Below are 26988 nucleotides of genomic sequence, written 5' to 3' on the forward strand. Positions count from 1 at the left end.
GCACCATGTGCCTGACAGGTGGGCTCAGACCAAACTGGGTTCAGTAACCTTGGTACTTGGGTTCTGGCTAGGAAAGAATTCAGAGCAAGACCCAAACTGTAAGAGAACATTTATTTTGTAAATTACAGAGATAGAAAAAGTAATTCCTAGAAGAAATGGGCTTAGGGAACAAGTTCTAGATGTAAAGGAAGGGCCCTTGGAGCTTGGGAGTGAGGAAGCTAATGGTGCCTAAGGAGAGGGAACCGGGGGAGGGGAAGAGAAAGGGAAATAGAGAGGGAAGGAAAGGCATGGGCATGCTCCCTGGAGGGAGAGCCAATAAAAACATATTTTTATAAAAGAAAAAAATTATCACCATTTTAGTGCAGGCAGAACAGTGATGGACTCTTCTGTGGAAATCTTGCACTAGCAAGCTCCTGATTGTCATTCAGACCTGAGTTTAAACAAGGCTTCCTTTTTTTTTTTTTTTTTTTTTAGTAAATCTTTATTGTTCAGATTATTACATTTGTTCCTCTTTTTTTCCCCCCATAGCTCCCCTCCACCCAGTTCCCACCCCACCCTCTGCCCTTACCCCGCCCCCCCACACACTGTCCTCATCCCTAGGTTCACAATTTTTGTCCAGTCTCTTCCCGCATCTCCCACACCCCTTTCCCCACCAAGAATAGTGAGTCCATTCCCTTTCTATGCCCCTGATTCTATTATAATCACCAGTTCATTCTGTTCATCAGATTATTTATTCACTTGATTCTTAGATTCACTTGTTGATAGATGCATATTTGTTGTTCATAATTAGTATCTTTACCTTTTTCTTCTTCTTCCTCTTCTTAAAGGATACCTTTCAGCATTTCATATAATACTGGTTTGGTGGTGATGAACTCCTTTAGCTTTTCCTTATCTGTAAAGCTCTTTATCTGACCTTCAATTCTGAATGATAGCTTTGCTGGATAAAGTAATCTTGGTTGTAGGTTCTTGGCATTCATCACTTTGAATATTTCTTGCCACTCCCTTCTGGCCTGCAAAGTTTCTGTTGAGAAATCAGCTGACAGTCGTATGGGTATTCCCTTGTAGGTAACTGAGTTTCTTTCTCTTGCTGCTTTTAAGATTCTCTCTTTGTCTTTTGCTCTTGGCATTTTAATGATGATGTGTCTTGGTGTGGTCCTCTTTGGATTCCTTTTGTTTGGGGTTCTCTGCGCTTCCTGGACTTCTAAGTCTATTTCTTTCACCAGGTAGGGGAAGTTTTCTGTCATTATTTCTTCAAATAGGTTTTCAATATCTTGCCCTCTCTCATCTTCTGGCACCCCTATAATTCTGATGTTGGAACGCTTGAAGCTGTCCCAGAGGCTCCTTACACTATCTTTGTATTTTCGGATTCTTTTTTCATTTTGCTTTTATGGTTGGGTGTTTTTTGCTTCTTCGCATTTCAAATCTTTGCCTTGATTCTTGCGCTCCTCTAGTCTGTTGTTGGGAGTCTGTATAATATTCTTTATTTCAGTCCGTGTATGCTTAATTTCTAGTTGGTTCTTTATCACAACATCTAGGGTCTCATTAGATTTCTTGAGGATCTCAATAACTATCGGCAGCTTCTAGACAGTTTTTGAGAGACCTTAAAAGTGTGGTTCTGAACTCAATATCCTCCATTGACAGTTTTGTCCTGTTTCTTTGTCTCCGCATTTTTTATGCTTTCTTGGTGCACCCCCTAGTGGTCTTTGTGCGCAGTCTTGTTGTAGTTAAGCCTTGATTGTTGTAGTTAATACTAGGGGGATTTGACCTCCAGGCCCAGTGGCTATGAGAATCAGCTGTGTCTGCAGTGGGAAAACTTCTGTCCTCTAGGGAGGTGCTAATCTAGCCTTTGTCTGAGGCTATCTGGCAAATGGCTCTGTGCAGGGCTTGGGCGGGGCAGGTCGCACGGGATCAACAGAGCGGGTGGAGGGAGCAGTTATGGCTGTTCTCAGTCCTGTCCCCAGAGTCTCTGCCTCTCAGAGTCCCAGCAACCGCTGCAAACCTTGGACAGAAAGCTGCCCTCGCGTTCTGACCGATGCTAGACAGTCCCGCTTCTCCCGTTTGAGTCTGGGTCCCTAGAGACTCGCCCAGAACTGGAGCTCAGAATCTGAGACTGCCTCCCGATTGAAAACGACAACCGCGCCCTCAGCCACCAGCCCACTCCGCGCGCACCTCCGCACCTTTGTGTTTTCCGCACTGCGCCTCCTCTGAGTTTCGTATGCTGTTCTCTTTCCTTCTAGTTGAAGAATTTCCCCTCAGCCAGCCTTCCTGTGGTTCTGGGCGATGTCTGTTCCATCTTTTAGTTGTATTTTTGAAGTGGTTGTTCGAGGCAGCTAACTCCGGTGTTTACCTATGCCGCCATCTTGGTTTTCTCAACAAGGCTTCCTTTGAGCAGAAGTATCACTAGCCTGCTGGGCTGGCATGACTCAGTAGTTGAGCATCGACCTATGAACCAGGAGGTCATGGTTCAAGTCCCTGGGTCAGGGTACATTCCCAGGTAGTGGGCTCAATCCCCAGTGTTGATTTTATTTTATTTTATTTTATTTTCAATATTTTATTGATTTTTTACAGAGAGGAAGGGAGAGAGATAGAGAGTCAGAAACATCAATGAGAGAGAAACATCGATCAGCTGCCTCCTGCACATCCCCCACTGGGGAAGTGCCTGCAACCCAGATACATGCCCTTGACCGGAATCGAACCTGGGACCTTTCAGTCCGCAGGCCGACGCTCTATCCGCTGAGCCAAACCGGCTTTGGCCCCAGTGTTGATTTTAAAGTATATTTTAAAAAGTATCACTGGTCTAAAATGGTCACTTCTTATTACACTACCTTTTACAGCATTAATACTACCTAATGTTTCCTTGTTTATGTTTGTCTCTTACCAACTAGGTGTTGTTTTTTTAATATATAACATTTTATTTTATTTTTATATATTTTTATTGATTTCAGAGAAGAAGGGAAAGGGAGAGATAGAAACATCAATGATGAGAGAGAATCATTGATTGGCTGCCTCCAACTGGGGGCCGAGCCCAACCAGGGCATGTGCCCTTGACTGGGATGGAACCTGGGACCCTTCAGTCCGCAGGCTGATGCTCTATCCAGTGAGCCAAACCGGCTGGGACCCAGCTAGGTCCAACTAATTTTATGTTTCATGAGCACAGAAACCTTGTTTGTCATATTCATCACTCTATCCCCAAAGCTAGAACAATGTCTGGAACATATAGTATATGCTTAATAACTACTTGTTGAATAAATAAAGATTTTTATGATGATTATGATGATGACAACAAAACCTTGAAGGACCTGGCCATAAATTCTAACAATTTTCCCAAGAATAATAATTGCAGTTCCAAAGTTAGATCATGGAAGACAGTGGAAACCTGACAATAAAAGATCTGGGGGCCCTGACAGGTTTGGCTCAGTGGATAGAGCATCGGCCTGCGGACTGAAGGGTCGTGGGTTCAATTCCGGTCAAGGGCATGTACCTGGGTGGCAGGCACTTCCCCAGTAGGGGGTGTGCAGGAGGCAGCTGATGATGTTTCTCTCTCATCGATGTTTCGAACTCTCTATCCCTCTCCCTTCCTCTCTGTAAAAAAATCAATTACGAAAAATATATAAAAAGATCTGGGGCAGAAGGCTGGGGGCTGCAGAGGGAATATTAGAACTTTGTCCTTTTTTCCCTACTCAAGGACCCCAGATACCTTGCAAAAGGACGGCCTAGAATCTTTTGATCAGAAATTCCAGGCCAGCCACAATGGATGATTTTTATCCATGATTCTTCGCAGCCACTTTTGCTAAGTCGCAAATACGCAAACACCTCTAGGACCCTGGGTTCCTTTCTGTTTCTTTATGAATGAACCGGCTCTAGTCTGCGCACGCGCAGCTCTGGTTCTCCCGCTACACGTGAGGCCCACCCTTTCCTCCTGCTGGTGGCCCCACCCTAATCTTTTCTAATAGACCAATGGCGAGCGGTCTGGGGGGCGGAGCCCGGCGCGACGAGGCACAGTAGTTCTCCGGCGCGCCTCTCCCTCGCTTTAGTCTTGCTGTGTTGTGATCACGTGGCGAGCTCCGGGCGCGGCGCTTGTTTTGGTTTCTCTCTAGCTTGCCCCGTGCACCTTCGAGAGAGCTTTTCTGTGCCAGTTGCTGCATCTGTCTACATTGTGACCTCCTCTTCTTAGGGCTTTCCCAGCCCGCAGTTCTGCAAGCCCTTCGGGGCCGACCCCTGCCATGCCGCTAGTCCGCTATAGGAAGGTGGTCATCCTCGGGTACCGCTCTGTAGGTGAGTCTCCGCCCTGGGGAGAGCATGGACGCACCGCTGCTTTGTGGCCAGAGGAGGCGCGCTGCCGCGGGAACGCGACTAGGGAGGAATGGTGGCATCCTTAGAATGGAGATGTAGAGCGAGGATTGAAAGGATATTGGAGGAAAGCCTGGGGTGGTGATAGTGTGTGGAGGGCTGCAGGAAGCGGAATATGTAAGGGTTAATATGGACTTGGCTATAGGAATACCGGGGTGGTCTCCGGCATTAGTCTTGGGGGTAGAGGTGGGGTCAGCGTTTGATGACAGGGCGTGGTCTGTGTTGGGTAAGTCGCAGGTGGCCGGGTGCGGGGCAGACTTGATCCTAGGGAATCTCGGAAATTCCCAGGGGTGGGGTGGGGAAAGGAGACTGGAAAGGCTTCCTGCGGGGCTACTGAATGCATCCGGTGGCCAAGGTGCAGAGACCCAGGGTGAAAAGAGGGTTGAGGGTAGGCTAAGGGAAAGTATTGCTTGGGGCATTCACAGGCTAGGGTGCTAATTTGGGGTCCCCTTTACTCCTGGGCTACAGCCCAAAAGGGCAGAGGGTGTGAATGTAGATAGCTGATTGAATACTACCACTGCTTTCCACAGGGAAGACATCTTTGGCACATCAATTTGTGGAGGGCGAGTTCTTGGAAGGCTATGATCCTACAGTGGATAATAGTGAGTGAACTTCTCCCTGGGGGGTGGGTGGTGAGGGAGGGCTTGGGTGCCCCACCCAGCTCCATAATATGGGATTATCCTGATGCTAAGGAATAATTTAATCATATTATTTGATTAGGCATTAAATCTAATCTCTCCTCTAGCAATCCTTTCTATGAGTGGAGCCAGAGTGTGGATTTTGCAAGATACTGAGTCCAGAATGGTGCAGATGTAGGCAATAAGAATCTTAACATTTTCTCTCCAGTTTCCTGGAGAGCTCCCTGGACCTGGTCCATCTGTGTCTCCCCCCACCCCCTGGAGTTAAAAATGTATCGGGGTACACATCGCTAGCCCTTCAAAGCACCTCACAGTCAAGTTTTCTTTTCTTTACAGCTTACAGCAAGATAGTGACTCTTGGCAAAGACGAGTTTCACCTACACCTGGTGGACACAGCAGGGCAGGTACTAGTTTGGGGTAGGGTATCTAAATGTGGTAGTTCAGTCCTGAGAGATGAAATCTGGTAGCCTCTGTGGTTCATTTATAAATTAGTATTAAAAGAAAAGCATTTTAGCATCTGGTAGTGTGTAGCACTCATTGGAGCTACTCAATAAATACTTGTTGAATAAAAGTGACTGGAATAGGGAGTCCCCCAGGGAGGGTGCCAGGATACAGTCCACCAACCTTTGTCATCTGAGTATTATGGATCTAGGTATTGATATTTCTTTTTCTTATAGGATGAGTACAGCATTCTGCCCTATTCATTCATCATTGGGGTCCATGGTTATGTGCTTGTGTATTCTGTCACCTCTCTGCATAGGTAAGTGACCAAGGTTGGGAGTAGGGGACTTTTGAGGATCTGAGGGTTATGGTTCATTTCTTCTTTTTTTAAAAAATTAAATCCTTATTATTGAAAGTACTATATATGTCCCCCTTTCCCCCCATTGACTCGTCTAGTCCACCTCCTCCCCCCACCCCCCAGGCCTTCACCACCCTATTGTCTGTGTCCATGGGTTATACATATATGCATAAAGTTCTTTGGTGGATCTCTTCCCACCCACCCACCTCCCCCGCCTTCCCTCTGAGATTCCGCAGTCTGATAGCTCCATTTCTTGTGTTTAAAGCTTCCACGTCATTGAGAATCTGTACCAAAAGCTACATGAAGGCCATGGGAAAACTCGGTAAGTGGACCTAGGGAATAGAGACATAATGTGGATACCGCAGCATGGGAGAGAGCAGAAGGGAATTCTGGTTTAAGTTAGAGAGGAGGCTGGGACTAGATCCTGTCTGGTCTGATGGGGAGTTGTCCAGCCCTGATGTGAAGGAGGTTGGGGTCCACGGGCAGTTGGAGGGGATCCTGTAGTAACTATTGTTTCCTCACAGGCTGCCTGTGGTGCTAGTGGGGAACAAGGCAGATCTCTCTCCAGACAGGTATGGTAATCTCTGCAGCTCAAGATGAAGGAAAGTTAGCTGGGCTAGAAATCAGTTAGGCTCTAGTCCTGGCTCTGCCACTGACTTGAACCAAGTCATTTGTTTCTAACTTGAAGGTTAAGATATAACTCTTCTGTTGCAAAAGCTATAATTTCATATTTCAAGCCTTAGTTCCAGGCTTCTTTGTTTTACTTATATTTTCTTCTTCCCCAACCCTCCTTCTAAATCTTGGAAGTGGGATGGGTTAGAAGACATCTAGATTCTATAAAGATATTGCAGTCCTGGCCAGTATTGCTCAGTTGTTAGAGCATCAGCCCTCAGACCCAAGGGTTGTGGGTTCAATTCCCAGTGAAAGGCATGTACCTTGGTTCGATCCCTGCCCAGTCAGGGCAGGTGCAGGAGGCAACCAATTGATGCCTCATGTGTCTCTCATTGGTTTCTTTCTCTCTTTGTCCCCCTTACCCTCCCCCTCCCTCCCTCTCTTCCACTCTCTTTATAAGTCAATGAAAAAAATATCCTCAGGTGAGGATTAAAAAAAAAACAAAAACCCTAGCTGGTTTGGCTCAGTGGATAGTGTTTTGGCCTGCAAACTGAAGGGTCCCAGGTTCAATTCCAGTCAAGGGCACATACCCAGTTTGCGGGCTTGATCCCCAATAGGGGGCATGCAGGAGGCAGCCAATCAATGATTCTCTCTCATCATTGATGTTTCTATCACTCCTTCTCCCTCTCTCTCTCTCTTTTCTTTAATTAAAAAAAAGAAAGATTTTGCAGAGAACATGAGGACATTGCTATCTTCCATCTTCATGTCCCAAATTTGCTTCCAGGGAGGTCCAGGCAATTGAAGGGAAGAAGTTGGCAGAGTCATGGGGTGCGACATTCATGGAGTCATCTGCTCGAGAGAATCAGGTGCTGGGTCTGAACATTAGGAAGATGGTGGCAGTATTTTTTTCTTATGGAAGTGCTTGGTGGTGGGGATGGTGGAGAGTGGGGTATTCACCTCAGAGCTGGGTGGTACTATCGGCAATGAACTAACTCTTTTGCCCTGAATCTCTCTCCCGTGCAGCTGACTCAAGGCATCTTCACCAAAGTCATCCAGGAGATTGCCCGTGTGGAGAATTCCTACGGGCAAGAGCGCCGCTGCAGTCTCATGTGAACCCTCAAGCATGGGGTAGCTGCCTGGATTCTTCCCCTGGCACTTGCCAGGCCACAGTGGGGGCAGGTCCTCAGGACTTCACGGGTATGGTTGCCAGCTGTGTCCCTGGCCCTCTGGGCACACAGTAATGGTACCCTTACGTTTGCACACTTTCCCCAGGCTCCAGTGGCCTGGTTGTCAATGTTTACAAAGGGGCAAGGATGTCTAATGGGCACTGCCCTCTGTTTTTGCTAAATGAATTCTTATAACCTGCAGGGTTGCGATATGAGTCCTGGGTATTCAGGACCCAGTCTCCTATGTAGGTTTTGGATGTTGGCTGGGTGAAGGGAGTTAGGGACTCCAGAAGTGGAGCTAGCTCCCTGGGGTGACAATGTATATATGCAAATAAACTGAGAAATCTTTTTGTAGTTGACTTCTCTGTATATGGGAGAACACATATCTCATTTTCCAAGGATTGATGACTGTGGTCTTTGGTGAGGATTCAGGGCTAATTTCTTTCCTCCTACCTTGTTCCTATTCCTTACTTCTCACTCATTCAGGACCATTACCCTGAGACTTCCTTTACGGGTACCATTTGGCTGCCACACCCATCCAAGTTTGTAGGCTCCCAAGAGCACCTTAACTACAGAAACACTACCCTCTAGTGGCCAGCTGCCACAACTGACCTAGCTTCTCTCCTGGGCCTTGGCATTTGCTGGAACTCAGAGAGAAGGTAGGATTTGGGGAAGAGGAAGGAAGCCCCTCATTCCTAATGATGTAAGAATCGAGAATGAGTATAGAGGCAGGGACTAAACTTTTGTCTTTCTAAGAGAATTGAGTAAAGTAATAAATAATGCCTCTGTTGTATATCCATCCTCTTGTATCCCCATGTCTACAGTGCCTTTCATTAAAACAGATTTTCTTTACTGTTTTCATACCTTTGGTGACCTTTTGATGCCTTTCACATCTTTGGAGTTGTGCTCTTTTTTAGGCGCCAAGGCTATTGCTTCTGTCCTTATTGGTCAGAAGGAGAATGGATATATTACAGCTAGGAAGGTTTGGCCCCATATATGTATAGTTTCTGAGCCTACCCCCCACTTCCCACCAGTCCTAGGGCTTAATTGGCCGAATTATTTCCTCCAAGGAGTTACCTAAATGGTATCCTTCACAGGAGGGCATAAACTTCTCCTGCCAACTAGGGGAGACTGAGGTATTCTTAGTTGGGGAGGATGGACAATATCTAAGTGTGATTTTTTTTTTTAAAGGGGAGAATGATGATTTTTTAAAAAAAATATTGATTTTTTTTTACAGAGAGGAAGGGAGAGGGATAGAGAGTTAGAAACATCGATGAGAGAGAAACATCGATCAGCTGCCTCCTGCACACTCCCTACAGGGGATGTGCCTGCAACCAAGGTACATGCTATTGACTGGAATCAAACCCGGGACCCTTGAGTCCGCAGGCTGATGCTCTATCCACTGAGCCAAACTGGTTAGGGCTAGGTGTGGTTTTTAGCTGTGATCTTGCTAGTGCTTGGCTCCAGGCCAGTTGGACTTATGGTTGGGGATAACTGTTTGTCATGCTGGTTTTCAGAAACCCTGACAACTGCTTTTGCATCTCTGACCCAGAATCTAAAAAGAATTAAGGGCTGCTGGAAGAAGCATACTGCAAAGAGCAATCTTAGTGGCTTAGGAATCTCTTTAGGGTTGTCATCGCCCTCTCTCCTTACATTAAATTAGGTCCTTTTGCACATCTCACCTGGAACACTCATTACAGGTACCTACCTTCCTGCTGCCATTTCCATGAGGTTTGGTATAGACTTTTGCCTGAGGGTTTCTAGAAGTGTATCGGTCAACTTCAAAGCTGGATAGTAGTCAAGAATAGTGGTGAATGGCTGGGTTGGAATAATTACTCTTCCACTTAGTTGTGTAATCTTGCTTAATCTCTTTGAGCCTCAAGTTCTCATTTATTAGGTATAGTCAAACCTTCATAGGATTGAGGTGAGAATTAAACTGAGGTGATATATGAAATGCTTAGCACAGCTTCTCATACATAATAAACCTTTAAGAAATGGTAGCTATTTTGTTATTGGAGGTCTTTCTGGTGGAGTCTACCTCCCTGCCTTTGGATGCAGAGAGTAGGGAGGGGCCTTCCATTTTCCAACTTTTGTCTCTTGGTTTATTTATTCCACTATAGCTGGGATGGTTGTGGGATTACTGCTGGAATTTTTTTGCTGAAATAGACCTGCATGGTCAGTGCAGGGCACATGATGTTAGTGTGTGGCTAGCACAGGACACTCCTAGTCCTGATCCCTTCTATTGACTCTGGCCAGTAGGGATTTATATCTCCTGCACTCTCCAATATGAAAGCCACAAGTCACACATGGCGTTTTAAGTTTAATTTAGTATTAACATTAAATAGTTCCCCAGTTGTACCACCTACATTTCAAATAGCTACATGTGGCCAAGTTATATTAGTGTACCTATAGTGCATATTAGATAGTGTAGTTATAAGGCATTTTAATCATTGCAGAAAATTCTATTGGATAGCACTGTAAACCCTTTCCCACAGAATTGGCCCTGCACGTGATTTGCCTGCTTCTTTCTCCACATTTTCCTTTATATATATATATATATATATATATATATATATATACACACACACACACACACACACACACACACACACACATTATATATTATATTCCTCAATCCTAGGAAAAACATGGCCATTGTTTACACATGGCTCTACTTCTCACTAGATGTGGTTTGTTGGACAATTTTATCCTCAGTCTCTTGATCTGTAATACAGACATAATCCACGTAATGCATAACTAAGAATATATAAAGTATCCAGTACATAATGAATTTGTCTCCTCTTGACCATCCCTTGGGTACAGCTAAGACAGAAAAGGCATTCCATTCCTCATCCAGACTTGTGGTGGTGGTGGGGGGGGGGGGGGCTGCAAACAGAGTGTTTGAGATCTGCAAACTACTCCAGCCAGGATCCAAGGTACAGCCCCTCTAGTTTACTAAAAAAAAGAGGGGACACAGGCCCTGAAGATCCGAAAAGACTGGGGGTCGGGGCACCCGGGAAAGAAAGGGAACTACATTTATGTTTTGATGGGGGAGGTGTGTGTGGTAATGGGGGGGGGGGTACTGACAGTATATTTTCCTCACGAGGGGTATTGAGAGTCAGAAGCAACGACTCGTTCCGCTTTTTCTTCGGTCCCTGAACGTGGCAAGAAGCCACCCTTTGCAGCGCCAGGCGCCGTGCCTCACTTTCTCCATTTGCGGACTCCAGTTCCCAAGATGCAGAGCAGCGGCCAATCTCCTGGCTCTTCTTCTATCCCCCTCCCAGGAAAGATTGCTTCTGGTTAATTCAAGGGGGCAGCGGGAGTTTCGGGGACCTAGAACTCCAAGGGAACGGAACTAGGAAGTGGCCGAAGTCCTAGTTTCCCGAACCGGGCAGTGAAGGAGGCAGTGCCAGGGCCCGGGCGCAGAGGAGGGGGGCTTCGTTCCCACGTGTCTGCCCCGCGGCCGCCCGGCGCCGCCGGGGTTAACGCGCGGCGGAGGGATCCCGCGGCGTGTGCGTAGAACTGCAGAGTCACAGCCTTTCCTCCGAGAGGGCCGTATCCCTCCGCTGCTCCGCTCCAACACAAAATAGGTCCAATCTTCTCCTTTCTCCCCTTCGCGAGCGGGGTTCCCCAGGCCAAAGGGCCCCCCCGGGTCTTGCACCGGAGGCTTCCAGAATCTCCACGACCGCTGCCGAGACCTTGGGCCAGGAAGTAGCCCCTTCGCAGGAACCACCCTACCGGCCGAACAGGAGGCGGAGGGGGGGAGGCGGAGCGGCGCCGCGCTGCACTACTTTCCTCTCCGGTTGCAAATGGCTGCCTCGTTCCCCACTTTCCGCTCAGTTTCCTGACCCCCCGGCGCCGGGAGCCGGGGTTGGGCCGTACACCTCGAGGCCCCCCGCGACCACAGCTAGCCGGGGGTCGAGGGAGTGTCGCCGATCTGAGCCGGCCAGGCCGGGGGCGGGGCAGCTCCGGAGGCCAGAGGGGAAGGGAGGCGAGCGCAGGGCCTGGAGCGGCCGGTGGAGAGCGGGCAGAGGGCTCGCACCGCCCGCCCCTTCCTCTTCCTCGCCCACCTACCCTCCTCCCTTCCCCGGGGGGGAGCAGAAGGTGGGGGGCTCGAAGCCGCCGAGGGCGAGCGCTCGGGGTCGAGGAGCCCGGCGCTGGGTGTGTGTCAGGTTCAGCCCCGCGGCCCCGCCGTCTCCGCGTCGCCGTAGCTCGCGCGGCCCCGGGGCGCCGGCCCGGGCGGGGAGAGGGGCTCGGCGCTCCCGCGAGGGGCTCCCGTGCCATCCGGGCCGGCGCGGGGCGGCGCGGCGTTTCTTCCGGGCCGCTGGGGAGGCGCCTCGACGTTCCATCTGGAGAGCCTCGACGTCCTGCCCGAGCCCGGCGCCGGCGGCCGGGGCGCTGGCCCGGCCCGAGGACTAAGAGGCCGCCCGACGACGCGGATGCGGAGCCTGCGCTCCCGAGATCAAAGCCACCGGTGCTCTCTTTGTGTCCGCTCGGGATTCGCCGCCCTCGGGCTGTCCATGGAAACCTAAACTGCTGGAACCTGAAGCGCAGAACCCGTCTTTGGCTCTTTGCTTTTTTTTGGAGGGGAGGGTGGCCACTCCGACCTGGATTTACCGTTCTTGGCCACCCTCAGCCCCCCCGTGCGGGGGGCGGCTGTGATCGCTCTGGCGGTTGGAGGTCGGGGAGCGGCCCGGGCTCTGGCCATGTTCTCGGATGAGGATTCCTGGATCGCCCTGTGAAGAGGTGAGTGAAGTCCGTCCGGCCAAGGCCCAGAAAGGGTTGGACTCGGGGCACCGCCAGATGGACTGTCTTGGCCGGAGCTGGCCTTTAGGTTGGAGAAAGGGGTGCCAGGGCTGAGGAGGGCTCTGTTGGCAGGGTCTGTCAAGGGAACCTGAACCAGTGGCTGGGGCAGAACTGAGGCCTGGTGTCTTGGGGTGTGCCTCGTTAAAGACTCGGGGTTCGGGGAACCACGGGAGTTTTGGAAACCCGGCCAGATCGCCTCTCTGCCTGTTTATTTTTGTGTTGGGGGAGCTCTACTCAAGTAGGACCCAGGCCCCGATGCCAGCACGAATCCTCCTCGACTCCTGCTGCTCCCTCGGGGTTCCTTGTGGGCCTTGGGAACAGAATAACTTGGGGGGGGGGGGGCGGTAGGGAGGGTGCCACTGCCAGGTCAGACTTACTGCCAGGTTGGACTTTAAGGTTGTTCTTGCCCATCGGGGTCCTCAGCAGTCCTCTGGGAGACTCAAGGAATCCTGGGTCCTTCACCAGGCCTTCTTTTCCTGTGGACAGGGGACAGTGTGTGGAAACTGACTAGTGTGATGAAGGGGGTGGCTGGTGCAAGAAGGAGGTGGGGCTGGGGGCAGTCTGGCCTTGCTGGGCAACTTTAAACTACCCCTGCCTGGCAAAGTGACCGCAGCGAGGCCTAGTGCTGTCTTAGCCTGGTTTGCCTCCCCTCCGCTCAGGATGGACATAATCTCTAGGGGATTATGGAGGAGGCAGTTGAGATTTGCTCCCTGCGAATGTGGGCTGCAAAAAATGGCTTTTGTCTCCCGCTTTCTCAGGACCTGGTGTGGTGAGCTGGTTGCTCCTAAGTCCTTGGCCAATCCTGCAGGCCCATCCCAACCTCTCCAACCCTTTTTGATCAGGGAATGTTAACTGGCCCTCTGCTCCTGTCCCAATCCTTACTGTATCTCTTTGGAGGAGAAATGATCTGCAGAGTTTCTTTCTGCAGAAGCTAGTGTTTCCAAACCTGTCCGAAGGTACTGAGGAGAAGGGGGTGTACATGTGAGTGTAGGAAGAGTGCAGCATGAACCTCATGCCTCTGGGCCCTGGGCTGGGACAGCCCCTCTCGCAGCTGTCATGCTGCCCAGCCGGGATTTGGCTGGTGTGTTGTACTCCTTCACTCCACCCCCTGAAACATACATACATGGGCTAGATCTCTTTGAGCCTGGTCTTGGGAAGGAGAAAATAGGGATTTTGCCCTTGAAAGATTTCTGGATATTAACCCCAAGGTGGGAGGTGGCACAGGGGTGGTAGAGTGAGGTTAGCTGTCACCCATGCTCTCTGCCGCTGCCTCCTATGGAGGACCCCTCCTGTTGTCTGTCCTCGGTGAACTTCCTTAGGAGGGGCCTCTCCCTGTTAGCTGTGGATTACCTCAGGTTTACCCAGGGACTCTCTTGAGCAGCGGTCGTCAACCGGTGGTCCGTGGATCACTGGTGGTCCGAAAGGTTGGCGACTGCTGGTCTAGAGGGTCTACAGGACTAGTGTTGCCATTTGGATTCTTCCTAGAGGGTCAACCCAAAATGAGGGTGCGGAGAGGTGTGGTTTGATTCTCAGGTCGGGAACCAGGAAGTCCTGAGTCCTACAGAAGTTGTTCACTCAAGAGCCTGCTTCAGCCTTTCACCCCTCCAAGCCTCCATTTCCCCCTTGGCTAGGAAAATGGAGTGAAAGCTATTGGTCTGGGATAGAGGCAGGGAGGAAAGTGTGCCACCTTGTCTTCTTCCTTGCTGTTTTGGGCTTCTTAGGCCTAGGACTGAGGGGAGCCAGCACAGTTTTACTCCCTAGATCTGTACTTCTGGGGATCTCTAGTTACCCAGAGGAAGCCTAGCCAGGCATTAGCTCATTTTAGAACTAGTGAAAAAACCCTTGATGTATATATGTGTGTGTGGTTTCTGGCTGTGAATGATGGGACAGGGAACCTGTGGTATTTATTTGTTTAGATCTGTTCAGGGGCCTGTCAGCTGGGACTCAGCATTGGGGTGCAGGTGCTAGACTGCAGGGGTAGGGAAATGGGGCTCAGGCTTCTTGGAGTTACCCCTAGATATAGTGCAGCTTGGAGGACATTCTCTTCTTCACTTTGTGATCTCTCATCTTCCGTGGCTTCATGAGTGAGGCTGTGGCTTTGGAGGATATTGGTACTCTGTCTCCCAAGGCTGGATGCAGGTGGTTTCTGTACCTCCTCAAGCTTACCAGCTTGAGAGGGCTGTGCTCGGGGGAGGGCAGAGGAATTTGTCCCTCTGGCCTTGTGTGAGGCAGTCTTCCTCCCACCCACTGTATTATCACTGTTGCTTTTTATTTGTGACTTAACTTTAAGAGCAGAGCAGGTGGAAGATCTTTGGGGGCATACAGTAAAATTCACATATTTAGGAAATTTTGAAGCTTTCTGGGTGTGGTCAAGCCTTGAATGTCTGAACAGGAAGAGGAGCCTGGCTGGTGCCCTGACCTCCAGCCCCTGCTTCTCATAGGTGGCTTCTAAGGGCCCCTTGAAGTTCCAGAGCAGCTTTTCTTGGGCCTGCCAGATAACCACCTTGCTTTCCTTTCAGGTGTGGTTGTATGGTAGGTTTTGGAAAGAGATGGTTTGGGAATGGAGGGAACAGGCATCAAGTGATACTTCACTTTCCTGATCTAGTAGCTTCTGATAGTTTGGGGGGAATAAAATAAAATTTCCTTTCCTGTGACATGTCACAGAGGCTCATTATTAATCTCTGGAAGTGGAGTGTGAGTTCAGGGAATGAAGACTAATATTGTGGTTCTTAAAGTAATTGATTTATTGGTTCTGGGCACCTTTGAGGGTTTCCCCTGTCTCATCTGCCCCAGTCACTCAACCCCAAGTGGCCGACAAGGTTATTTGGTAGTTGGTTTGAGAAGAGGGGCTTGTCCTTGCTAAGGTTTGTATGTGACCCCTCTGGTTAAACAAAAGGAGTGGAAAAGCCGAGAGATAAACTTCTCAAATTTTATTTAGAGTTCTGTTTTAGGGATTCTCCCCAACCTCCTCCTTCCCTGGGAATACTATACTTTTCTTTCTCTGCTTAAGCCCTTACCTTAGATACCACTAATAGCTGCTGGCACCTATCCCTTTCTTCCTTCTGTAGAAACCCTTTTTTCTACCTTACTCTGTAATTTTTCTTATTCTTCTTTCTTTTTTGGGCTGTGTTTAGTTCTCTCTGAGGTTTAGGAAAATATGCCCAAAGATGTGGGTCTCAATCTTGTTATGTATAACTTTAATGTTTGTTTCATTTGGCTCTGATATAGGCAGGCATATTTTAGAAGAGGGGACCGTTACTCCACACCCCCATAGTGCGTGTGGAAACCCTGGTTGACAGAAGAGGAAGGAAGCTACTCTGCTGGGCTGTGTCCTGTCCTGTTTAGAACTCCTCCAAGTGGCAGTGTGCTTCCTGAGACTACGACTCCCAGCATGCCTAGCTTCAGGCCTGGCTACACATGCTCAGTGACTCTTAAGGCCCACTTCTGTTAACTAGGGATATCTTAGGAAGAAGGGCAGTTGGCGTTGCTAAGGGCAACAACCTGAGGACTTCAGGCTGGGTGAGATCCTGAGTTCAGTTGCTGCAGGGGCCAGGCCTGAGCTGGATTTGGTTAGGCAGTGGGTAGAAATTGGGGAGTTTCTTATGTTGTGATTGGGGTGTCCTGGTTGGAACCAGTGGAGGTTGGGGAGATCTATCCATACCTGGGCTTTAGTTTCAGTAACGTGTTCCATAGCCTGCAAGACCCCAGACTCTGTCTCTGGGAGAAGGGTTGCAGCTGTACTCAGACTTCTTGGGTTATGATTACCCATTGGTTGGCACTGACAGACCTCTAGGATGGTAGCTGACTTGAGGCCTCAGGGAAAAGGACAGGGATAGGGCCCACCAGAAGCCCAGAACTCAGATGTGAGGCAAAGGACGCTACTGTAGCTGTAGACTGGACATGCTTCTAGTTGGATGCTATTGCCCTGGGAACTCGTAGGAGTTAGGAAGTGGGAAAAGGGAAGGGATCCTCTGAGAATCCAGAGTTGGAGAAGAGGGTCAGTGTTTATCTGGGGAGGAAGTAGGCAGTGGGATAAAGGTTAGGCAGAACTTTTTTGTCATTAGTGCAGGAATTGTAGGTATGGCTTTGTTCTGATTTCTGTAAGGTCTAGATACCTTAGCTGCATTCCTCCTAGGATTCTGGGAAAAGTCTTTAGTGGAGAGACTTTCTGGGCATTCAGATATCTTTTTTGGCTTTGACAGGTCTCCCCGAGAGGGCCCTGCCCAGTCGGAGAGAGGGATGGATAGCCAGAAGCCGCCTGGTGAGGATAAAGATTCAGAACCGGCAGGTGAGTAGGGCAGATTTTGGGTTTACTGACAGCTTTCTGCTAATCCCAGACAACCTTAAATTTCTAGTCCTGGCACAAGGACAGGAGCTAAGTCTGTCTAATAGATGGGTAATTGAAGGACTTTGTTCTTTGGGACAAAAGTCAAAATGCCCTCAGTGTGATCCACCAACGGTTTTAGATAATCTCATAGGTCTGGTGACTAGACTAGTATTTAAATAGTGGATGATGGCTGATGTATGCTTCTCTGTTTGTTCATTCAGCTGATGGACATGCAGCCTCTGAGGAGTCAGGTGCCACTGAGGCAGACCTTCCCAACCCACATGTGGTGGAGGTATCTGTGCCCACTTCTGGGGGTCTCAGGCCTCAGGAACCACCTCAGGACCGCAGGTAAATAGTTTGGGGAAATGAGGACATAAGGGTACAAAAGGATTTGATCTGAGATTCTGGGTTGTTCAAGAGGAATATTTAGGAAAATGAGTGTTTGGGAAGCACAGGCGTGTTAAATCATGGGGTTGTCAGGGGGCATGGGGGGATGACTGTGGGCAGGGGCCTGGCATGGTGCTGATGCTTGTGTGTCCACAGTGGGGGTCCACTGCGGCGTTGTGCTCTCTGTAACTGCGGGGAGCCCAGTCTGCATGGGCAGCGGGAGCTACGGCGCTTTGAGTTGCCATTTGACTGGCCCCGGTGTCCAGTGGTGTCTCCTGGGGGGAACTCAGCGCACAATGAGGCAGCACTGCCCAGTGAGGACCTATCACAGATTGGTTTCCCTGAGGGCCTGACACCTGCCCACCTAGGAGAACCTGGAGGTAAGTAACTGACCTGGGCAGGAAAGAAGGTAGGGCTGGGTGGTCCAAAGCCAGCGATCACCTTTTTGTTAATTCATTCCTTTCTGTTTGCCTTTTTCTACTTAAACAGGGTCCTGCTGGGCTCACCATTGGTGTGCCGTGTGGTCGGCCGGTGTATGGGGGAAGGGGGGCCCAGAGCTATGTGGTGTGGACAAGGCCATCTTCTCAGGGATCTCACAGGTGGGGCTGGGGCCAGGGGATTGTAGAGGTAAAGGGCAGGGTGGACAGGGTTATTGGGCTTCTGAGAGTCAGGGTAGAATTAGAAGGGCAGTGGGCATAGTGGGGCAGAGCTAGTGCCTGATATATTGCTCTGGAGTGAGCTGACTGGCACTGAGGCTTTGTTTCCACCCTGGCAGCGCTGCTCCCACTGCACCAGGCTCGGTGCCTCCATCCCTTGTCGCTCACCTGGATGCCCACGGCTTTACCACTTCCCCTGTGCCACTGCCAGCGGTTCCTTCTTATCCATGAAAACACTGCAGCTGCTATGCCCGGAGCACAGTGAGGGTGCCGCACATCTGGGTGAGAAGTCCTGCTCCTTGTACATCAGGCAATGAGGGGTCAAGAGTGCCTGGGGTTTGTACTTTGCAGAGCACTATCAACGATGGTAATTTTATACTGTCAGTCTGCCTCATTAAAATAGGTGTGAACTTTGAGAGTGCAGGGGCTTTGCCTGTCTTATTTACTATGATGTCTGCAATGTCTAGAACAATGCCTAGCATATATTAGGCAGACACTTAGTAACTGTGTATTTGTTCATTCTGGTCCATGGAATGCCTGTTATGTAGACATCACTGTCCTGAGACCTGCAAGGAATCCGTATCTGACCTGTGTTCTCTGTCCCTTTTGACCGCAGAGGAGGCTCGTTGTGCAGTATGTGAGGGACCAGGGGAATTGTGTGACCTGTTCTTCTGTACCAGTTGTGGGCATCACTATCATGGGGCCTGCCTGGACACTGCTCTGACTGCCCGCAAGCGTGCTGGCTGGCAGTGCCCTGAATGCAAAGTGTGCCAAGCCTGCAGGTAAGAATGGGAAGGCAGGAGGAAAGCCTTAGGCAAAGCACAGTTTAGGGTTAAAAACAAGGGCAGGGAGGGACCCTGTTATGTGCCCTGTCTCTGCAGGAAACCTGGGAATGACTCTAAGATGTTGGTCTGTGAGACGTGTGACAAAGGATACCATACCTTCTGCCTAAAACCACCTATTGAAGAACTGCCTGCTCACTCTTGGAAGTGCAAGGTGAGGGTCCTTGATCCTGCCTTACTCTTCTAATTCTGCCTCCTATAACATCTGGAGTTTCTCTGTTGTGACAAGTCCCATGCTCCCCTCTAGTCTCTGCTGTCTCACTGATGCCTGTTTTGCTTTCTCCTTTCTCTAGGCGTGCCGGGTATGCCGGTCCTGTGGGGCAGGCTCAGCAGAGCTGAATCCCAACTCTGAGTGGTTCGAGAACTACTCACTCTGTTATCGCTGTCACAAAACCCAGGGAGGACAGCCTGTCAGTTCTGTTGCTGAGCAGCGTTCTGTTGTCTGTAGCAGGTAAGTAGTGTGGACTGAAAGAGATTGGGCTGTGGGATCGGAAATGCTGAGATTGGCAGAGGGAGCCCTAAGATGGGCAGTACAACCCATGGCATTCATCCCTTACCCCAGTATACTCTCTAGGAGTTGATAGCTGATGAGAGCCACAATGCCTACTCCCCTGTACCCTCTGCAGATTCTCACCCCCAGAGCCTGGTGATACCCCCACTGATGAGCCCGATGCTCTGTACGTTGCATGCCAAGGACAGCCAAAGGGTGGGCATGTGACCTCTATGCAACCGAAGGAACCGGGGCCTCTGCAATGTGAAGCCAAACCACTAGGTGAGTAGGGTTTGAGGGTCCATGAAAGTCCCCTTCTGTTCTGTGGTAAGGGACAGTTTCTGCTCTGCCTTAGACTCTGTACTTCCTGTGGAGTGGAGTTGAGCTAGATAGGAGCACAGTATGTTATATCTACAGGGAGAGCAGGGGCCCAACTTGAGCCACAGTTGGAGGCCCCCCTAAATGAGGAGATGCCACTGCTGCCCCCACCTGAGGAGTCGCCCCTGTCCCCACCACCTGAGGAATCACCCACATCCCCGCCGCCTGAGGCATCTCGTCTATCCCCACCGCCTGAGGAATCACCCCTCTCTCCACCGCCTGAGGAGTCTCCTCTGTCTCCCCCACCTGAATCATCACCTTTTTCTCCACTGGAAGAGTCACCCTTTTCTCCACCAGAGGAGTCACCCCCATCTCCTCCACTTGAGACCCCCCTGTCCCCACCACCTGAAGCATCACCCCTGAACCCACCATTTGAGGAATCTCCCCTGTCCCCACCACCCGAGGAATTACCCACTTCCCCACCACCTGAGGCATCTCGCCTGTCTCCACCACCTGAGGAGTCACCCATGTCTCCTCCACCTGAGGAGTCACCCATGTCTCCACCACCTGAGGCATCGCGTATGTTCCCACCATTTGAAGAATCACCCCTGTCCCCCCCACCAGAGGAGTCTCCCCTCTCCCCACCACCTGAGGCTTCACGCCTTTCCCCACCACCTGAGGATTCACCCATGTCCCCACCACCTGAAGACTCACCTATGTCCCCCCCACCTGAGGTATCATGCCTATCCCTCCTACCTGAGGTGTCGCGCCTGTCCCCACCGCCTGAGGAGTCTCCCCTGTCCCCACCGCCTGAGGAGTCTCCCACATCCCCTCCACCCGAGGCTTCACGTGTATCCCCACCACCTGAGGATTCACCCACATCCCCACCACCTGAAGACTCCCCTGCGTCCCCGCCACCAGAGGACTTGCTCGTGTCCCTACCACTGGAGGAGTCACCCCTGTCGCCATTGCCTGAGGAGCTGCAATTCTGCCCCCCACTTGAGGAATCGCACCTATCCCCCACAACTGAGGAGCTGCGCCTGTCACCCAAGCCTGAGGAGCCGCGCCTGTCCCCCAAGCCTGAGGAGCCGCGCCTGTCCCCCCGGCCTGAGGAGCCGCGCCTGTCCCCCCGGCCTGAGGAGCTGCGTCTGTCCCCCAAGCCTGAGGAGCCGCGCCTGTCCCCCAAGCCTGAGGAGCCTCGCCTGTCCCCCAAGCCTGAGGAGCCTCGCCTGTCCCCCAAGCCTGAGGAGCCGCGCCTGTCCCCCAAGACTGAGGAGCCGCGCCTGTCCCCCAAGCCTGAGGAGCCTCGACTGTCCCCCCGGCCTGAGGAGCCGCGCCTGTCCCCCAAGCCTGAGGAGCCGCGCCTGTCCCCCAAGCCTGAGGAGCCGCGCCTGTCCCCCCGGCCTGAGGAGCCGCGCCTGTCCCCCAAGCCTGAGGAGCCGCGCCTGTCCCCTCGGCCTGAGGAGCCATGCCTGTCCGCTGCAGCCAAGGAACTGCTTCTGCCCCGCCAGCCTGAGGAGCTGTGCCTATCCCTTGCACCTGAGGAGCTGCACCTGTCCCCCCAGCCGGAAGAACCACATCTGTCCCCGCAGCCAGAGGAAGCACGCCTGTCCCCCCAGCCTGAGGAACCACACCCATCCCCCATGCCTGAGGAGCGACAGCCATCTCCTGTGCCTGAGGAGCTGCACCTGTCCTCCCGGCCTGAGGAGCCACACCTGTCCCCCCAGCCTGAGGAGCTACACCTGTCTTCCCACCCTAAGGAACCATGCCTGTCCCCTCGACCTGAAGAGCCCCTTGGGGAGCCAAGCCTATGCTCTGCACCTGAGGAATTGCCCTTGTTCCTCCCACCTGGGGAGCCACCCTTATCCCCCTTGCTTGGAGAGCCGGCTCTGTCTGAGCCTGGGGAACCACCTCTGTCCCCTCTGCCTGAGGAGCTACCGTTGTCTCCAACTAGGGAGCCATCCTTGTCACCTCAGCTGATGCCACCAGGTAAGGGGATGTTAGTACCCTCTTTCTCTGGGACAGTCTTGGTTCTTTATGGCACATCTAATCTAAGAGCCTCCCTTTTTCTCTTTCCTTCCAGATCCACTTCCTCCTCCGCTCTCACCCATTATCACAGCTGTAGCCCCACCAGCCCTCTCTCCTTTGGGGGAGTTAGAGTACCCCTTTGGTGCCAAAGTGGACAGTGACCCTGAGTCACCATTGGCTGCCCCCATCCTAGAGACACCCATTAGCCCTCCACCGGAAGCTAACTGCACTGACCCCGAGCCTGTACCCCCTATGATCCTTCCCCCGTCTCCAGGATCCCCCATGGGACTGGCCTCTCCCATCCTGATGGAGCCCCTTCCCCCTCGGTGTTCTCCACTCCTCCAGCATTCCCTACCTCCCCAGAACTCCCCTCCTTCACAGTGCTCTCCTCCTGCTCTGCCACTGTCCATTCCCTCCCCGCTGAGTCCCATAGAGAAGGCAATGGAGGTTTCACATGAGGCCGAGCCGCCTGAGATGGAGATTGAGAAAGCCCCAGAACCTGAGTGCCCAGCCTTGGAGCCTAGCCCTACTAGTCCTCTCCCCTCCCCCATGGGGAACCTTTCCTGCCCTGCACCCAGTCCTGCCCCAGCCCTGGAAGACTTCTCTGGCCTGGGGGAAGACACAGCCCCTCTGGATGGGACTGACACTCCTGATTCCCAGCCAGAGGCTGGACAGACCCCTGGCAGTTTGGCTAGTGAACTTAAGGGTTCCCCTGTGCTCCTGGACCCCGAGGAGCTGGCCCCTGTGACCCCTATGGAGGTCTATGGCCCAGAGTGCAAGCAGACAGGGCAGGGCTCACCCTGTGAAGAGCAAGAGGAGCCACGTGCACCAGTGGCCCCTATCCCACCTGTTCTCATCAAATCCGACATCGTTAATGAGATCTCCAATCTGAGCCAGGGCGATGCCAGTGCCAGTTTTCCTGGCTCAGAGCCCCTGCTGGGCTCTCCTGACCCCGAGGGGGGCGGCTCCTTGTCTATGGAGTTGGGGGTATCTACAGATGTTAGTCCAGCTCGAGATGAAGGCTCCCTTCGGCTCTGTACTGACTCTCTGCCGGAGACTGATGACTCACTGTTGTGTGACACTGGGACAGCTGTCAGTGGAGGCAAAGCTGAAGGGGACAAGGGGAAGCGGCGCAGCTCCCCGGCTCGTTCCCGCATCAAACAGGTAAGGGGCTCTCCAGTCACTGGATGTGGTCAGCTTCATGCTAAAAACAGCAGAGGTACAATCCTGTGTCACTGATACCTTCCCCCCTGGCTTACTGAATTCTAGACTGTCAGGGCTCCTTTAGTCCGCTCTTATTTTATTAGGGAGAATACTAATACATGGAGTGGGAATTGACTTTCCCAGCTTCATGGTTACTTAGTAATAGAATCAACTAGAAACTTGGGCCTTTAACACCAGTATTTTTATCGTTGTACCACTTGGCCACTTTTGCTTGGGAGAAGAGCTGCCTACTTATTGCTGTCTGAGAGTTAGCTTTTCCCTTACCCTGCTGGGACTCCTGGCCTTTATTACCTGTTATGCTCTGTTCATCAGTTTCTTCTCTTCCTTCTAAACCTGTGGACCCAACACACAAGTCCTCAACTTCTCCCTGTTATTATCCACTTCCTTCACTCAGGGTCGCAGCAGTAGTTTCCCAGGAAGACGCCGGCCACGTGGAGGAGCACATGGAGGACGTGGGAGAGGACGGGCCCGGCTAAAATCAACCACTTCTTCCATTGAGACTCTGGTAGTAAGGAGAGGCTTCCCATCCCCCAAACATGCGTCAGCTGGCTCTTTGCAGATTAAACATCCTTTACTCCTGTCAGTCCCCTGCACGCTCACCTGCCTGCCTGCTAGCTCAGGGCCTGTCCGCTCTGCCTACTCCTTCTGTCCACTTGGCCCCCAGGCTTCTCTGAAATCTCTGCTGTTGGGCTGAGGCCCAGTTTGGGAGCTGGGATGTTCTTCTGCTTCTTAGTCTCACTTCTGACCTTCATTTAGCCAGGGGTTCATACCTCCTTCCCCAGTACCAAGAGGAAAAAGCAGCTTAGTTTGCGCAGATTTAGCTGCCTCACATTCCACAACTCTCTGCCTATAAGGTTGCTGATATCGATAGCTCTCCCAGCAAGGAGGAAGAAGATGATGATGACGACACCATGCAAAATACTGTGGTTCTCTTCTCCAATACAGACAAGTTTGTCCTAATGCAGGTATCATATGTGACTGGCAGACTCACATTGGGTGTATGTGTTTAGGTGGGAGAGCAGATGCAGAAAACCAAAGACCTACTTCTCTACCAGCTAATCAGAAAACAGTGAATTGGAATCACATTGTTCGTTTTTTTGTCTAGCCATCAGATTTCTCTTGAGTGTCACCTCTGAGGTTGGCACTGAACTAGGAGCTAGGGATATAGCCGTGAAAAGGCAGAAATGATTTCTGCCCTGTGGAAGGGAGCTTACGTATGTTCTCACCTGAATGATCCCACAAAGCTGATAGAATACTGGCACATATGTTACTCTCTCAGCCTCCCCAATCTTTACCCATCTTCTCCTTTTGTTTCTTACTTTTACCCATATCAGGCTATTTTTTAAAAAAACAAGTTTATTGATTTTTAGAGAGAGAGAGATGTGAGAGAGAAACATTAATCAGTTGGTTGCCTCCAGGGATCCAACCCACAACCTAGGTATGTGCGCTGACTGGGAACTGAACCGGTGACCACTTGGTTCCTGGGTTGGCACTCAACCGCTGAGCCACACCAGCTAGGCAACACATCAAACTAAAAAGGAACAGGGCCCCATGATGGCTCACAGTGTCCTGAGGCCAGGGGTTGGGCTTTTGGTTCCCTGACTCCTTCCCTCAGATTAGAGTTGTAGTTAGTTGCCAGGACTGAGTGGGAAAAGGAGACCTACCTAGTTGGACATTGGGTTTCTGTGTATTTCCCCAGGACATGTGTGTAGTATGTGGCAGCTTTGGCCGGGGGGCAGAGGGCCACCTCCTTGCCTGTTCCCAGTGTTCGCAGTGCTATCACCCATACTGTGTCAACAGCAAGGTAAGTTCAGAGCCCAAGAGGCCTGGGTTGGGGAATGGGGTCACTTATTTCTTATCCCAGGCCCCCACACTACTTAAAGTGGCCTTTGATAGTGAAAGTCATTCTTCAGTCACCCGTGATTATCAGACTCATCTTGGGGAAAAATACTTTGGAATTGGTAGTGGTCTTTATAGTTTTTTGGTGGTAGACCATGAGTTGTTGGTATGATTCAGTCCATTATAGAAACTATGAGAACTTTACTAGTAGAAAGCATGATATAGTCTGGAGATAAAATGTAAAATGAAAATCATAAGCAAATGTCCACAAAGAGAAAGCAGTGTTTTTGACTCAAGCATAATTAGTCAGCTTGTTGTTCACTTAGTCAGTTTAATATTCATTTAGAACTTGTCCACTGCTAACATTCCTTAACTTGCATTAGTAGCAGGTTTTTAAATGTTCAAGAAAAATTGGAGGAAGTACAATCTAATCCTATCCATAATCTTGTTGGGGACTTGGCTAGTAAAAGGTTGCCAGTCCATGCATAATGAGGCAGTGGCCAGGAGAGGTTCCTGGGAGCCTAAGTATAGAGTCAGTATATAGTTTTGAGGTGAGGGTGCTCTGCATAGCCTTTATTTGCTCAAATGGAGGTCTGGCCTGGGCATTGGGGTCCTCCAGCCCAACCCATATAAGTCCCATCCTCCCCTAAGAAGTCTGCCCTCTCCTCTCCATCACGCCCTGAGAAATGTCATCTTCTGTACCAGATCACCAAGGTGATGCTATTAAAAGGCTGGCGTTGTGTGGAGTGCATCGTGTGTGAGGTGTGCGGCCAGGCCTCAGACCCCTCACGCCTGCTGCTCTGTGATGACTGTGACATTAGCTACCACACCTACTGCCTGGACCCACCACTGCTCACCGTGCCCAAGGGCGGCTGGAAGTGCAAGTGGTAAGGAGACCCAGGATCTTCAGCGGGGCCTGGGCCTGATATGTCAGAGTAGATGTGATGGTGAACACATGACAGGTTGGGTTTAGAAGACCAGGCTGGGACACATGGCTTTCAGCGAGGGGCACCGCTGGCTGCCTTGGGTAGCTTAGGTGCTGAGGGTCTTTCTGCTCCCACTAGGTGTGTGTCTTGTATGCAGTGTGGAGCCGCCTCCCCTGGCTTCCACTGTGAATGGCAGAACAGTTACACACACTGTGGGCCCTGTGCCAGCCTGGTGACCTGCCCTATCTGCCATGCCCCATACGTGGAAGAGGACCTTCTGATCCAGTGCCGCCATTGTGAACGGTGAGGGTGCTCCTTTCCCCTGGTTTGGCTCCCTCTTCCCTATCCTCAGCTTTGCATTGTCTGGGTTCATCTCCTCATGTCTTCTTTCTTCCAGGTGGATGCATGCCGGCTGCGAGAGCCTCTTCACAGAGGATGATGTGGAGCAGGCAGCTGATGAGGGCTTTGACTGTGTCTCCTGCCAGCCTTATGTAATTAAGCCTGCTGGTGAGTACCAGATGCTAGGGAAGGAGAGGAGGAGTCAGGACTGGGGTGCCTTGCTTTGGGACAGGGCCTCAAACTGCCTTGGTTTGTCCTTCTCTCCACAGCACCTGTTGCGCCTCCAGAGTTGGTGCCTATGAAGGTGAAAGAGCCAGGTGAAATTCTGAGTGCCGAAGCCAAGGAGAACTTAGACACTGTCTAGTCCAGCTCCACCCCCCTAACTTTATCTCATTTTAAGAGGGGGAAACTAAGACCCAGAGAGACTGAGTAGCCTGCCCAAGGTCACCCACTAGGTTATTGACAAAGTTATGACTACAACCAAGGCCTCTAGTTTCCCAGGCAGAGTTCCTTCCACCAGGAAACATGGCCTCTGTACTACCAGAGTGTCACCTCCAGAGAGCACAGGACACTGCTGTTTCCTCACTGAAGCGGCTGGGGCCATCTCCTCCATCATGATGTAGGTGTTGCTCCTGGCATCTGGGGCACTGTGTGCTGGCATTCAGCGAGTAGGAGCACGTCCAGCCCCAGACCGCTAGAGAATATATTTGGTGAACCTAGGGTTAATCATGAGCAAAGTTAGGCTTCTGCAGTAGCAGCCTGAGTCCTCCTAGGTCACTGATGGAGAATTAGAACCTTAGCTAGCACCCAGTGGTGACCAGTCCTCTCCACCCTTCAGGCCGCAGGGGCTGGTCTGTCTGTCTCTCACTGCTTTTGTCCCAGCTGGGGACTTAGGCTGAAACTTGGAGTTCTGGTTTCCCTGGGGTCACATGCTCTTCCCTTTTGTGCAGAGCCCCAGTACTTTCGCTTTGAGGGTGTGTGGCTGACAGAAACTGGCATGGCTGTGCTGCGTAACCTTACCATGTCACCCCTACACAAGCGGCGCCAGCGGCGAGGACGGCTTGGCCTCCCAGGCGAGGCTGGGCTGGAAGGTTCTGAGCCCTCAGATGCCCTTGGCCCTGATGACAAGAAGGATGGGGACCTAGACACTGAAGAGCTGCTCAAGGGTGAAGGTAAGGCTGGGGAATCTGCCAAAGTAGCGGGAGCGTGCCTGTGAGAGTTGGATGTTGGGAGGGAGCAGC

The 26988-nt window shown here is 51.3% G+C and overlaps 2 protein-coding genes across 4 annotated transcripts in view; both read left to right on the plus strand.

The window, feature by feature from the left end:
- The first annotated feature begins 4032 nt into the window (after positions 1-4032).
- Positions 4033-7922, plus strand: RHEBL1 (RHEB like 1). 3 transcript variants are annotated; one of them, XM_081084689.1, is made up of 8 exons: positions 4049-4275; positions 4881-4952; positions 5325-5392; positions 5666-5748; positions 6053-6109; positions 6312-6359; positions 7184-7265; positions 7423-7922. In XM_081084689.1, the coding sequence occupies exons 1-8, from the start codon at positions 4224-4226 to the stop codon at positions 7510-7512; spliced, it is 552 nt and encodes a 183-aa protein (XP_080940815.1). In that variant the 5' UTR covers positions 4049-4223; the 3' UTR covers positions 7513-7922. The 3 variants fall into 3 exon arrangements, with proteins under 3 accessions (XP_080940816.1, XP_080940815.1, XP_080940814.1); XM_081084688.1 differs by lacking the exon at positions 4049-4275 and adding an exon at positions 4356-4576; XM_081084690.1 differs by lacking the exon at positions 6312-6359 and having other exon boundaries at positions 4033-4275.
- An 8688-nt stretch (positions 7923-16610) lies between these two features.
- KMT2D (lysine methyltransferase 2D) overlaps positions 16611-26988 on the plus strand; it is a gene marked incomplete at its 5' end in the record, with an annotated part of 35339 nt that continues 24961 nt past the window's right edge. Inside the window, 19 exons of the mRNA XM_081083993.1 lie at positions 16611-16659; positions 16920-17046; positions 17242-17465; positions 17575-17684; positions 17861-18023; positions 18358-18523; positions 18623-18737; positions 18877-19034; positions 19210-19355; positions 19749-21380; positions 21475-22583; positions 23038-23151; positions 23498-23608; positions 24343-24447; positions 25188-25369; positions 25547-25711; positions 25806-25915; positions 26017-26064; positions 26698-26919. Coding sequence (XP_080940119.1) covers positions 16611-16659; positions 16920-17046; positions 17242-17465; positions 17575-17684; positions 17861-18023; positions 18358-18523; positions 18623-18737; positions 18877-19034; positions 19210-19355; positions 19749-21380; positions 21475-22583; positions 23038-23151; positions 23498-23608; positions 24343-24447; positions 25188-25369; positions 25547-25711; positions 25806-25915; positions 26017-26064; positions 26698-26919 — 5056 coding nt within the window. The remainder of the gene's footprint in view (positions 16660-16919; positions 17047-17241; positions 17466-17574; positions 17685-17860; positions 18024-18357; positions 18524-18622; positions 18738-18876; positions 19035-19209; positions 19356-19748; positions 21381-21474; positions 22584-23037; positions 23152-23497; positions 23609-24342; positions 24448-25187; positions 25370-25546; positions 25712-25805; positions 25916-26016; positions 26065-26697; positions 26920-26988) is intronic.

Source organism: Myotis nattereri, assembly GCF_964212035.1.
Source record: "Myotis nattereri genome assembly, chromosome: 2".
NCBI classification, from domain to species: Eukaryota; Metazoa; Chordata; class Mammalia; order Chiroptera; family Vespertilionidae; genus Myotis; species Myotis nattereri.